Here is a 12,150-nt window from a genome sequence, read left to right on the forward strand (position 1 = left end):
AAAGGAATAGCTGGATCGTGACTTCTTCTTCGCGGTTCAGGGTCCATCCTCTCTCCTGGTTCTCCTGCCCAGTTTCCCCTCATTATGCAGCCGTCCATTCACACTTTTTCTTTTTTTTGCATCCACCATATCTGGCCAATACGACATAACATATTCTATCCGCCCATCCATCTATGAGAGCAGACAAAGTATCGGGCCGGGGACAGGAGTGATTTTGTGTTCTGCGGCGTAGAGAGTGTGGGGCGAAAGGGATTGGGCTCAGGATGGCCTGCCGCCATCACTATTCATGAGAGGAGATAGGGATGTTGAAACCCCACAGGAACGGCACGTCTGACATACCTCCAGCGAGTCTCCTGTCTCCTTTTCTTCTTGTCTTGCTATGCTGCAGTGATTTATTCATTTGCTATATCAAAGATTCCCTGGGTGACGAGTGTACGCGCGTGTTTGGGCGAATGCGAGCACACGTGTGTGTGCGCAAGTGAGCATTAAGTGTGGCATTTACAGGCGTGGGGGGGGAAGAAGCTGTTGTGCGTGCATGTGTGTGTGTGTGTGTGTGTGTGTGTGTGTGTGTCGGACTGTAAACTCTAAACACAGGCCAGAACCTGTAATGAGACGGGGAGGGAGGGACAGCACTGCAACAAATGCTAATAGCCTACTGCTTAACAAGATACAGAGACCCGCACACACACACACACACACACACACACACTCCTAATTCCAGGGAAAAGCAGGTGCCCCACATGCTTCAACAAGCCGCTGAGGCAACAATTACCAGTTGCTCGTGAACTTTGTAATGAGTTTGATGACAAAGCGCTCTCCCTGCCTTTTTCTTCCTCCTCTCTTCTCCAGACACATCACAGCTGGCCGGCGTCACCCTGACCTCGGCCGTCGTCCCCTCCGGTCCGGCCGGCGCTCCCGCCCCGTGGGTGGAGTCCTGTTCCTGTCCCCCGGGGTTCGCGGGCCAGTTTTGCGAGCGGTGCGCCCCCGGATTCACCCGGGAAGACACCGGCAGAGGGCCGCTCTCGGCATGTGTGCCGTGCAACTGCCATCGGCATGGAACCTGCCACCCGGAGACAGGTAATACGTGGGGAGGGATGGATGGATGGATGGATGGATGGATGGATGGATGGATGGATAGATAGATAGATAGATAGATAGATAGATAGATAGATAGATAGATAGATAGATAGATAGATAGATAGATAGAGTGCTTTTCAAAAAAGCAGAAGCACAGGTTATAAACAGTTTAATCATACTTGACTGAATTTTCTCGTAAAGTGATTTAAAAGTTCCCAATTTCACAAGTCAGCGCTCAGATCCATTACCACGGATGGTATCGCCCATGGCCACGAGCTCTGCTCAGAATGGCGTGTTGGTTTATTGCGGCATTTTAGAATATTAAACCGCTCTAAAAAGTCGGGCAACAAAGCCGTTCTTCCGAAGCGTCTACGCGAGATGAGGGATCATCAGAGGTTGTTGAGACAATATTTCCTGTTGGACTGAACCATTTTTTCCCAACGTCTTCCCAGAAGCTGCGTTCAGTCATCATCGCTACAAGGGAATGTAACTCAGTCACCCCCCCCCCTGGTGTATTGGCAAGCCATCACTCAAACGGAGAACTGGATGGCTGTCACTAATACAGCAGTAGCCTCATTTCACACAAGTAATCTTTATAATAACAGATAAACTACTGCAGGGGTGTGTGTGTGTGTGTGTGTGTGTGTGTGTGTATTTAACGCACCTGACATTTTTTATGGCAGATAATAACAGCAGTTGCCGTATTCTTTTCCCCGATTCATATCCTAAACGCAACGTCCCGTAAATGACGGGAGTAAAAACAGCAGCTGTTGAGCGCGTAAACAAGTCAACCTCTGTGCAGTTATTTATACGTCTTTTTCCACGCTATCTCACTCTCACAGCTTTAAATAAGTCTCTCCATCTCACCGAGAGGAGACGACTCTCCCATCCGAGGTCCCACCCTCCCATCCTTTATCTTTCCTCAATCTCTCCCTTCCTCTCTATCGCGCCCTCCTACCCCCTCAGACTTAAAGTATCAGAGATCTGACCTAGTTAGGAGGTTGCCTGAAGCTTTGGCTGTGAGTGTGTTATGTTTGTGGCTGTGTGTGTGTGTGTGTTTAAATGAGTGTGTTTGTGTGTGTGTCTGAGGTCCGGAAGCGAGTCTGGTATCACTGCCTGCCTGCCTGCCTCCCCCCTAATTAGACTTGTTAGCCGCCTCTTGGCTAATGATGTCTAATTTGCTTGCAGATTTCCTGTGTCTCTTATGTCTCTTCTCAATCTGGACGTCTCTGTCTTCCTCACACACACACAGACACACACTTGTACTCTTCTCATTCCCAAGACTCCCTCGTCAGCCTCTTGTTGGCTTCCTTCTTCCTCTCAGCAAGGACTGCACCTGCTCTCCCCAGTGACCTTGACTTTGTTTTTAGCGTCCTTGACTCCCTTCTGTGCAGACTCCTTGTAATCTCTCACAGATACACTTCCTTTGTTTGCAGCGGCCGACGTAATCTGCGCTTTCTCACGCCGTGTAAGTGCTTTAATGCAGAACAGGATTCAGTGCCAACTTTAACTTCAACCCGAATTTTCCGAAAGCAGATGTTACAGGATGAGTGGAGAGATAAAAACGGTGACGTTCTTTAAAGAGATTTAAAGTGTCAGGAGATAGGAGAGCGTTTTCAGGGTGGTCTGAACACAGAGTTGACATCTCAACAGTGTTCACGAGTCCCCACGGACTGGAGGAGGGTTTTTTTTTTCTTTTTTACGCACACAAGCTTTTCAAGATGCTTTAAAAATATTTGAGCGTTAAATGCAGAAGACGACGTGTCCTGTGAGTCATGGATCAAATCCCCGTTGTGCGTTGTGTCCTTTGGCACCAAGCTCTTGGGCTGAATAGCAATAGCTGACTATCAGGGAAGGGGGGGGGCTCGTTAAAATTAGCCTGCCTTTTTCAATAGATGATGATGGCATGTCACCTCCTGACAGCCGGCTGGCTCGCCTTCAATGAAAAAAAAAAAAAAAAAAAGACGCTCTCCATAAATCCATAAGTTCAGGTCAAGGGGAACTATCAAAGTAAGTAAGATTAGAGGCACGCTGTTCATCATTTGTCACCAGGAGGGCGGACCAACCTGCTGTTTGTCCTATCAGAATCTTAATTGCTGTATAATTACCTAACGAGTTGTATCATCACGCAGGGGGTGTGCCCACAGACGGAAAATCGGGGGACAGAGTTTATTCTCTGGCTTTGCCGATGGGAAGCCGCAGCCAATGGTGCTTCATAATCATGATTTATTAACACTCTCTGAGTCGTGTCGGTTCTATTTGCTGTAGCGCGGCACAACAGATTGGAAATGTTAATATTTGCGGTGGGTACGGGGCAAATTGCGATTCCTGCCGAGGCACTTGTGCTGCGGGGCCGGGGCGAAGGCAAACATATGTCCTTCAGACGCAACGCCACGTGTGTGGGAGAGAACGTTTGACACGCTCCTATGCGGTATGGACGCCGCGTTAATTGCATACCGTCCGTAACATTAGGCGGAGGCTGTGATTTATAAGCTTCGAGGGTCGAGGAAGGCGAGAGATGATTGTAACGCGTTGATAAAATGGAGACACTCAATTTTCTCTGCAGCCCACTCTGTAGGGGATCACTCATTAATCACCTAAACAAATGAAACACATGATGCTCCTGACACTGTCTAGTCTCTGCCGGGTGCTGAGCAGTAGGGAGCTGTATTACAGCTCCTCCGTGAGCGCCGATCCTAGTAGACGCATGCAATTCCTCCGTTGTGTGCACTTACATCATCAAAGAACAATGGCATCTGAGGATGTTGTCTTTGTCTGGAGAAACGGGACTAATATGAGTCTCAAATGGAAAAACTGCTGAATAATTAGGGGGCAAAGTCTAAGTAGTACTGCTAATCTGGGAATATAGTCGTGTAACGTGTTGTGTGGATCTAGGAACCGTTCTTAAGTCATTAAGACGTTCACTCAAGCTCGAGGGGACACGTTTTAACAGAGATCTTTGGTCCCTCCTTATGATGGAAGACAGTGGTGCATATGTTAGAATGAAGGAATCTGTTATGCTGTGTGATATTAACAAATCAGCATCATTATGTAGTTGAGTCAGGAATTAAATTACAGCCAAGCACCTCTGGAGGATGTTATAAACCCAGATGCTTAGTTTTCCATCGAATCCAGGACTTCTACAACATGTAAAATGCAGAAATAGTGGTTATTTCAACCAATATTTATGACTATTAATGTCTACGTGGAGGCGCGGAGTTTGTCTTTTGGATTTTCACCAATCTTTTTTAACCACGTGGCTTAAATGAAAACTGAAATTCCCCGATAACCGCTGGAAGGATTGCCAGGAAGTTTGGTACAGACGTTAATGTTTGGTGATATCCTGACTTCTGATCGACACACCGTCATGCAATTTGAGTTTGTCTGGACATGACATACCCATCAGCCTCTGGTGTATTATAATCAGTGATTCAAACCGAGGGAATCATTTGATGACCCCCTCTTCTACTTGTCAATGACATATTATTAATGTGCATTAAAGACCTGACGTAGATTGATGTGGATCTAAGTGATCCTTTCTGGTGTCTGGAAGTCACAGACAGACCGCCGCGGGAACATTTCCACAAAGCATAGACTTACACCACACGTCTCCACCACTCCCCTTTGGAACCAGCTATGATCCTGCAGCTATTAAGGCCGGCTCCAGTTAACTGCATTCTGCTGACCACAGATACCTGCATGCAGCATGTGCATCTGCTCCACAAAACTCCCGGAATAAATGAGGTCTTTCTGTTCCTGGTTTCATAACAGCATATGCTCGTGTCTCTCTGACATTTATGCGGGGCCAAATTTTTTTGAATAATGCACAGTGGTTTTGCATAGCTAAATGTCACGCCCACTGCAGTCTGGTGGAGGTTGGGAAACAAGCTTCTTTTTTCTTTTTTTTCTTTCTTTTTTGTTGTTCTTGCTGTGTGAAGGGGAACGGACCACCGAGGGGCTCCTGCAGCAAAATACTCTGAAGTGGTCCTAATAAAGGCCATCACCTAGAGTGCCTGTCTCATTGCATCAATTAGGGTACAGATGAAGAAATGAGCAAACACCGCTGCTCATTACAATACTCATTAGAATGCAGGGTTGAGATGGTGGATGCTGTGAGTCAGTGTTTACCAACAAAGGGCTCTTTAGAATGAGACCCAGTAAGCCGGAGCATGCGTTTCCCAAATGCCTGCTTAAATGCCAGCTTCCAGCTCTATAAGGTCATTAGTTAGAAAAACGTATGGGAGAAAGTTGAGGCAGACAAACTGATAGAGATTGAAGCCGGCTCCCGCACTGGCTTATTCTGCTCCCTAATCTCTCTGGTGGGCTGCATTTGTTGCAGGCTAAGCCCTGAGATGCCTGGCCCGTATCAGCATGATGGGATATGAGGAGCGACAGCGAGAGGGAGGGAGTGAGAAAGAGCAAGAAAGACAGATGTAGTCAGTCAGAATGAATCTTACCATGTAATTTCTCCTGCTGATCCTATTCAGCACGCTTTACTTATCTCCTCACAACCAGGGCATTTATTTTACACCAAAATAAACAGAACGCTAAGTGATGTGCACACTCTGTCTGCCCGCCTTGGGTTTCCAGTCACACTGTCGGAGATCGCTGATCTGAAAAGGGGTTCAACCTTTCCCCCCTTGATCAAATCAGTGGAGACGAGGAGCCTTTAGCATAACCTCGCCGGTGCATCAGTGAAATGAATGGAAATGAGGCCTAAAAGCAGCAGATATGAAGAGAAAACCTCTAGAGGAGGAAAGACAGCGACACACTTCAGAGTTACTTCCAGAGAAAGCTACAGAAAAAAGCTCAGAGCTCCTCCACTTTAATGGGACCGCTCATACAAAATAAAATGTGAGCAATTAGAGAGATATGATCCAATTTAAAGACGCATCGCCATAATAATAGTTGCCTCATGGTGGCACTAGAGGAAAGGTCACGATGATGCATCATCTGGGAACTATGAATGTTTGACTTTATGCCCATCCATCCAGCAGGTGCTCCGATATTTACCACTAGATGAAAAGTCACCAAAGGAGTTCATCCTCTGGGGACCATGAGAAACGCCTCCAACGAATAGATGTAGAGCTATATCAGTCCAGAGCAGAGTTATGGACTGATCCGATCCACTAGTACGAGTTTAGAGATAACCCTTATGCAAGAGCATGAAAGCTGTTAAATGAGCCGAATAAAAGTGACAGATATCCAAACGCTGACATTTGATTTGCGTAAATACACAGCGAGTCGTTTGTGCATCTCGTCTACGACAACTTGGTCACCCAGAGCGAGACGAGATGAAGTGCAACCACTGCCATCCCTGATACCCTCGGGCCTTGGACATAACAATTTAGCTGACAGCTGCTATACACAAAACAGGAATTGCATGCATTTATTTTCCACAGTCACAGTATGTTAAAACAAATATATATATCCCCAGTCATCCGTATTGTGCATTATCTGTGGGGATGGACAGAATATACATCCTTCAACAAACTCATCTCCTCCGTTCAGAGCCCTCTGATGAGCCACATCTGCAGCAGCAGGCGCTGGCAGCAGATCTGTGTTAAATTAGAGACCAACATCCCCATCAAACAGTCCTGCAGCAGCTTTACCCCCAACGTTTACCCTCGAGGCCTCCGAGCTGCAGACAGACTCCTCTCTGTTTTGTTTCCTTCTCTCCTTCATTAAAACAGGGAGTTCACATGCATTAGTAAATACGTTTCCCTGCCCCGAAGCATTTTAATGTTCCGCCGGGCGAAACAGACAAGCTTTGTGGAAAACGTGAACGCTCATGTTTTTGACATCGCATCCATGTTGTGCTTATGTGAAGCAAAAAAGGAAAGGGGGGTAAAAATGTTCCAGTTCAGAACTATTTTGTTGAATTTGCCTCATATCTGAAACAACCACATAACGCAGCCATATGTTGCTGTGAACTCATGCTTTGACGCGTATTTCGGGCTCACACGTCATCAAAGACCTCACACTGCCCCCCTGCTTCCGAGAGACCTCCCAAGATGGTGCGGAATGACAACAGCCATCTTTAGAAACTCAATTTGGTCAGCAAATGAATTTGATTTTAGGGAAGGGGGGGGGGGGGCTAGAATGTAATAACAGAAAGAGAGAAGAGAGGCACGCGCTCTTATCTTCTCCTAAACAAAAACATACTTTATTTAAAATCCATTTCTCCTTGGATTTGCTTTCTATCTCCATCTGCCGTTAAAGCTATTACAAGCAACAGCAGACAATGACGACCACTATCTTTGGAAGAGCTACTCGGTTTGTTTGAGAGGGACGCTGAATGACGCACGGGTATAAACCGGTCGATGAGGGAAACTTAAAAAAGAAAAAAACACGATTTCAAAGTTGCCAGTCTTTCATTCATTCGTTCCTTAGTGCCTGTCGTGCCCCGGCAGCTGTAATGCAGCGACGTATTCATTCGTGTTCTCCACAAGTGGCTTCTTTATTGAAGTGCATTAGTCCTGGATGTGTGTGGAGTAGAGTGGAGGGATGATGTACAGGTAGAAGGAGCCCTTTGGAGTGTCTATGTGTATATTGGGCTCTTCTTCTTCGAGGGGTAAAAAAGAAAGAAAATACTTGTTCCCCCCACACACAGAAATATTGCTTTGCCATCACAGACCAGACAAGCAGTCGAGTCGAGGCGGGGAAGCGGAGCGCTGAAGTGCAGCGCCTCGTAGCTGAAAGGGGAGGAGAACGAGGAGAATAGTGGGATTGTGTGGATTTGTCAAAGGATTGGAAGTGTGCGGCGCCGCGGGGGGGGAGGGAGCTGAGAAATCCCAAATCATTAAGGCAGCATGAACGTCATTGACTTCATGGACGGTCTACGAGGACGTGATGGAGTAATCATGATTAGCATGACGTGTGCAGAATATCACGTGGAAGTAGCCGCTTTGTGATGCATGCCGTTAGCTTTGCCGAGGAGTTCATGGGAATGATGATAGCGTGGAGGAGGCCCCTCGGCGGCTCCGCTCCCTCATACCACGCTCAGTCATCTTCACACTCAGTAAAGTCAGCACATTTCTGATGCCATTAAATATACGACGGCTCATTGGGGAGCGACACCGCACACCATCAGTGTCATTGTAACGCCTGGTGAAATTCCAGAAAGATTCACTCCTTTATGCTCGGAGTGATCATTACTAAATACTGTGTAAATGACTGGCATTACATGCTTGGAAGTCATGTATTATTCACCTCACCCCACTGAGGAACGTAATGATTTTCACCCAGAAGTTTACACTCCACCACACAATGGGGATAATTGCCCCCCCACCCCCCCTTTCATTAATGGCATGTGTGATCAATTTAGCGCCGCAGCTCGTTATTCTCTCGTATACTTGACTCCCGATGTGAAGTTAACGGGGCTTTATTTAGTGATGGCAGTAACGGGGTTACAGTGACCCTATAACTAGCGGCATGAGTTCCTCTACTCCCGTATTCAGCGGCGTGAGCTGGTTTTTAAAAATGCACAGCAAAGAGCTCCTCACTGAATCACACCGTAGGCTGCGAGGGAGCGGCGAGGACATTTTAATGAGGACTCTGTAAAACCGCGCGCCCCGCGGATTATTTGCTTTGCATCGAGATCTTATTGGTGTTTCTCTAGAAAATTAGCGCAATTATTGTTATCAAGTCGTGCCGAAGTCACTTGCGGAAAGTTTTACATTTTTCCAAATGGTTTAAATTATTGTAAGTTCTCTGATATGCAGAAGCCGGGAGAATACTGAAATCCAAACAGTGCAGCAGGAATGCTAAGTGTCTTCTTGCAGCAAAAAGCATGCATATTATTTTTGTTACATCTTAAACTGCGTAAATGACGATTAAAATTTAATGAATGTGTTCATTGTGATCTTCTGATAAACACAGTTTGCAAACATCTTGATTATTGCCTTTTTTTCTCTGTGGTTTTCCTTTTTAGTCCTCCGTTAGCTTTAGCCAGTCATTCATTATTAGTTATTAAATTAGAGTGCCTCGTTGTATTAAGGCACATTTTCACTGGTTCTTTCCGAAGCTGCTGGTTTTGAGGGTTGAATGTAGGTCCTATTGAGCTGCAGCAGGAGTCTGTTTTACAGCCTTTTGCTATTTTTTAAAGTCATACAATCTGCTCACATTATGTCAGTTTCTTCATTGCCAAACATTCCATAATGAGGGCTGAAAATCAGCTCAACCAACCGAGAAGAATCGATCGGAGATCAAATGTGTGTGTGTGTACATCAACACGTGTTGCACGCGGACAAATCCTTTAAAGTGGTTTAAAGCTGTGATTTTTTTTATTTATTTTTTTTGCCGGGCTTTTGAAACAACAGTTTGTTTTTCAGGACATCATAGAGTCGGTAATGGTGGGGGAATTGCTTTACTTCTTGAAGGTCTTTCCGACTGCATTTGGCTCTTATGTTTCCCAAAGCAATTACAGTCAGGGGGAATTTAGTTGTCTTCCGCTCTCCATGGTGGGCTGTGGGGATGTTTTTTTTTTTTTTTTTTTACTGGATCGGGGCTATAGAGTGGAGTTCAGCGTTGGCTAGCTGCAGCCATGGTCAGAGACACAGCGCACTCTGCTGGCGATGGAGAGAACGTCACCCTCGGTGGTGTGTTGTGTCGAGCCCGAGGCGTGAAGAACAGTGACGCATACAAGCAGGTGTGTGTGTGTGTGTAGTCGGACTGCATAATTACACTCTCTCTCTCTGTTTCAGGTGTGTGTGAGTGCTCAGACTTCACCGCCGGGGTGACCTGTGAGCGCTGCCTGGATGGTTACTACGGCAACGCTTTGATTGGCACGCCTGGTGATTGTCAGCCTTGCCCTTGCCCGGACCGTACCAGCTGTGCTGTAATTGGGGAGACGGGACAGGTGGTCTGTACCAACTGCCCTACAGGACAGACAGGTGCGACGAACCACTGACAGCGTCATAATGCTTTCACAGTCAAATCTTCTTTGTTGTTGTTGTCAAGAACAGAGTGATGAGAATCTATTCACCCAGGCAGCTCCTCATTGAAAAGACTTTAAAGCAGCTAATTTGCAGGAATCTGAAATCAGTTTTTTAGATTTAATTGTATCAGAGTCTGAGGATGACACCTGGATGACCTTCGACTGTCTCCCCCCCCCCCTGTGTAGGGATGCGCTGTCAGATGTGTGAAGACGGTTACTATGGTGACCCCCTGGGACAATCTGCTGCAGCCCGCCCCTGCGCGAGATGCAACTGCAACGGCAACGTGGACTTGAACGCGGTGGGAGTTTGTGACCGCCTCACCGGGAGATGTCTGAAATGCCTGAGACACACAGAGGGCGAGCGGTGCCAGCGCTGTCAGCGGGGTTTCTACGGCGACGCCATGAACCAGACGGCTGGCCAGAAGTGCAAGCGTGAGTAACTGAGAGGGGTAGCCATGGAGCATCAATTATTTCAGTCTTCATCCAGTGAAATGTAGAAAGAGAGAGACTTCATTTCTGCAAGACTAAATCCCACCTTCAAAAGTGTGCTTACTCTTGCTTCACCTGGATGTTTGACCTTCACTGTGCAGAATGATGGATGTGCAGAGTTTGACACCAGAAGGCTGTTTTCACATTCATCTGCGGAGTGGGAAAGTGTGTCTGTGCTCCTCTTATAGGAATACTTTCTGGAAGAAAAACTTTGTTTTTCTCACATGCCTCCTCAGTGAACGCAGGATCACAGAAACGGAGAAAAGTCTTGAGGTAAATGGGGGTCGCGTCTAACAACGGCGAAACTAAAGCAAAACGTCCGTCGACAAACTCTCAGACAACTCACACAGTTTATTTAAAACTTGGATTATAATGCATGAGCTGTGTGACAGTTAGTTAACTGATGGTCTGATACAGTCTTGTTGTAAAACGCAGCCCCCCATTTTCTTGTTTTTTTTTTTTTTTGCAAAAAAAACGTCTTCTTTAAGAATTCAAGGTAATATGGGGTGCGTTATTTATATGTAAATGTATTTATTTCTTTTAAATCTGAGTTTTAACGCAGACATAAGGGATAAGATGTAATATTTACAACATAGTAACTGAACTATTCATGGGAAAAAATATCTTTCTTTTTTTTTTTATTATCTTAAATACGTTTGTAGAGGAGCTCTTTACAAATGATTGAGTCCTCGCTCCAGACGTGCATTAAATACCATAAATGTTCCAATGTGTTCTGTTCTCTACACGACAGGAAGAGTAAAGTAATGGTCAAATAGACAAATCCCATTAAAGACGACATGACCGTGAGTTTAGCTTTTAAAGGAATGCAGAAAATGGGTCATTCACGTCGACTTGAATAAACGGTTCAGAACATAAAAATCCGAGTGTAGGAGACTCGCGGATGTCTCCTTGACATTATTCTGTACAGAAGCTCGACGGGTAGAACTAGAAGAAAATCGGAGGATGAACACATTGCTGCTATTCTTTGGTTCCCTGTCTGCCTGTGTAGCTGTATTTCAAGGTATTCATTCGATAAGACGTGTTTTACTCCTCAGCCATTTGTTCACCACATTGCAGATTTTGCCTTTCGTTACTCATCAGCGCTGCTGTCATTCCCTTCAAGTACTCTGGAATCAGACTAATAACGAGCAACACACACTCAGGAGCCACATCACCACAATCTGAGCAGTAAGTGATGATTCCATTGTTTTATCTGTTTCCGTGCAGCGTGCGGCTGCAATCCCGGCGGAACCTCTGGCCATGTGAACGAATGCCACCCCCAGACAGGAAGTTGCCAGTGCCTCGGTCATGTGACCGGGCGGGATTGCAGTCACTGTGAAGTCGGCTTCTTCAACCTCCGGCGAGGCGTCGGATGTGAAAGGTGCCGAGATGGCCTGCGAACTTCTCGGTGGATTCGTTGAGTCGACGTAATAACCGAATCTTGTCATTCGCTGCCTTCCTCAGGTGCAAGTGTAATCCCATTGGCTCGGCGTCCGTAGCCTGTCATCCAATCACAGGGCAGTGTTTGTGTCGTGCAGGAGTGGAGGGGACACTGTGTGATTCTTGCCGCGTGGGCTTCTTTGGGTTCTCGTCAAGAGGCTGCAGAGGTACGGGACTTCCCTTCAGGCATCACACCTGCATCCTAA

The 12,150-nt window shown here is 46.3% G+C and overlaps 1 protein-coding gene across 1 annotated transcript in view; it reads left to right on the top strand.

Moving 5' to 3' along the window:
* The window catches only part of lamc3 (laminin, gamma 3), an 88,149-nt gene that overhangs the window by 62,357 nt on the left and 13,642 nt on the right, over nt 1–12,150 (top strand). Inside the window, exons 12-16 of the mRNA XM_084036135.1 lie at nt 850–1,077; nt 9,783–9,971; nt 10,202–10,447; nt 11,732–11,885; nt 11,969–12,111. Of these exons, the coding sequence (XP_083892261.1) occupies nt 850–1,077; nt 9,783–9,971; nt 10,202–10,447; nt 11,732–11,885; nt 11,969–12,111 (960 nt within the window). The remainder of the gene's footprint in view (nt 1–849; nt 1,078–9,782; nt 9,972–10,201; nt 10,448–11,731; nt 11,886–11,968; nt 12,112–12,150) is intronic.

This window comes from Eutrigla gurnardus (assembly GCF_963514095.1).
Source record: "Eutrigla gurnardus genome assembly, chromosome: 19".
Lineage (NCBI taxonomy): Eukaryota > Metazoa > Chordata > Actinopteri > Perciformes > Triglidae > Eutrigla > Eutrigla gurnardus.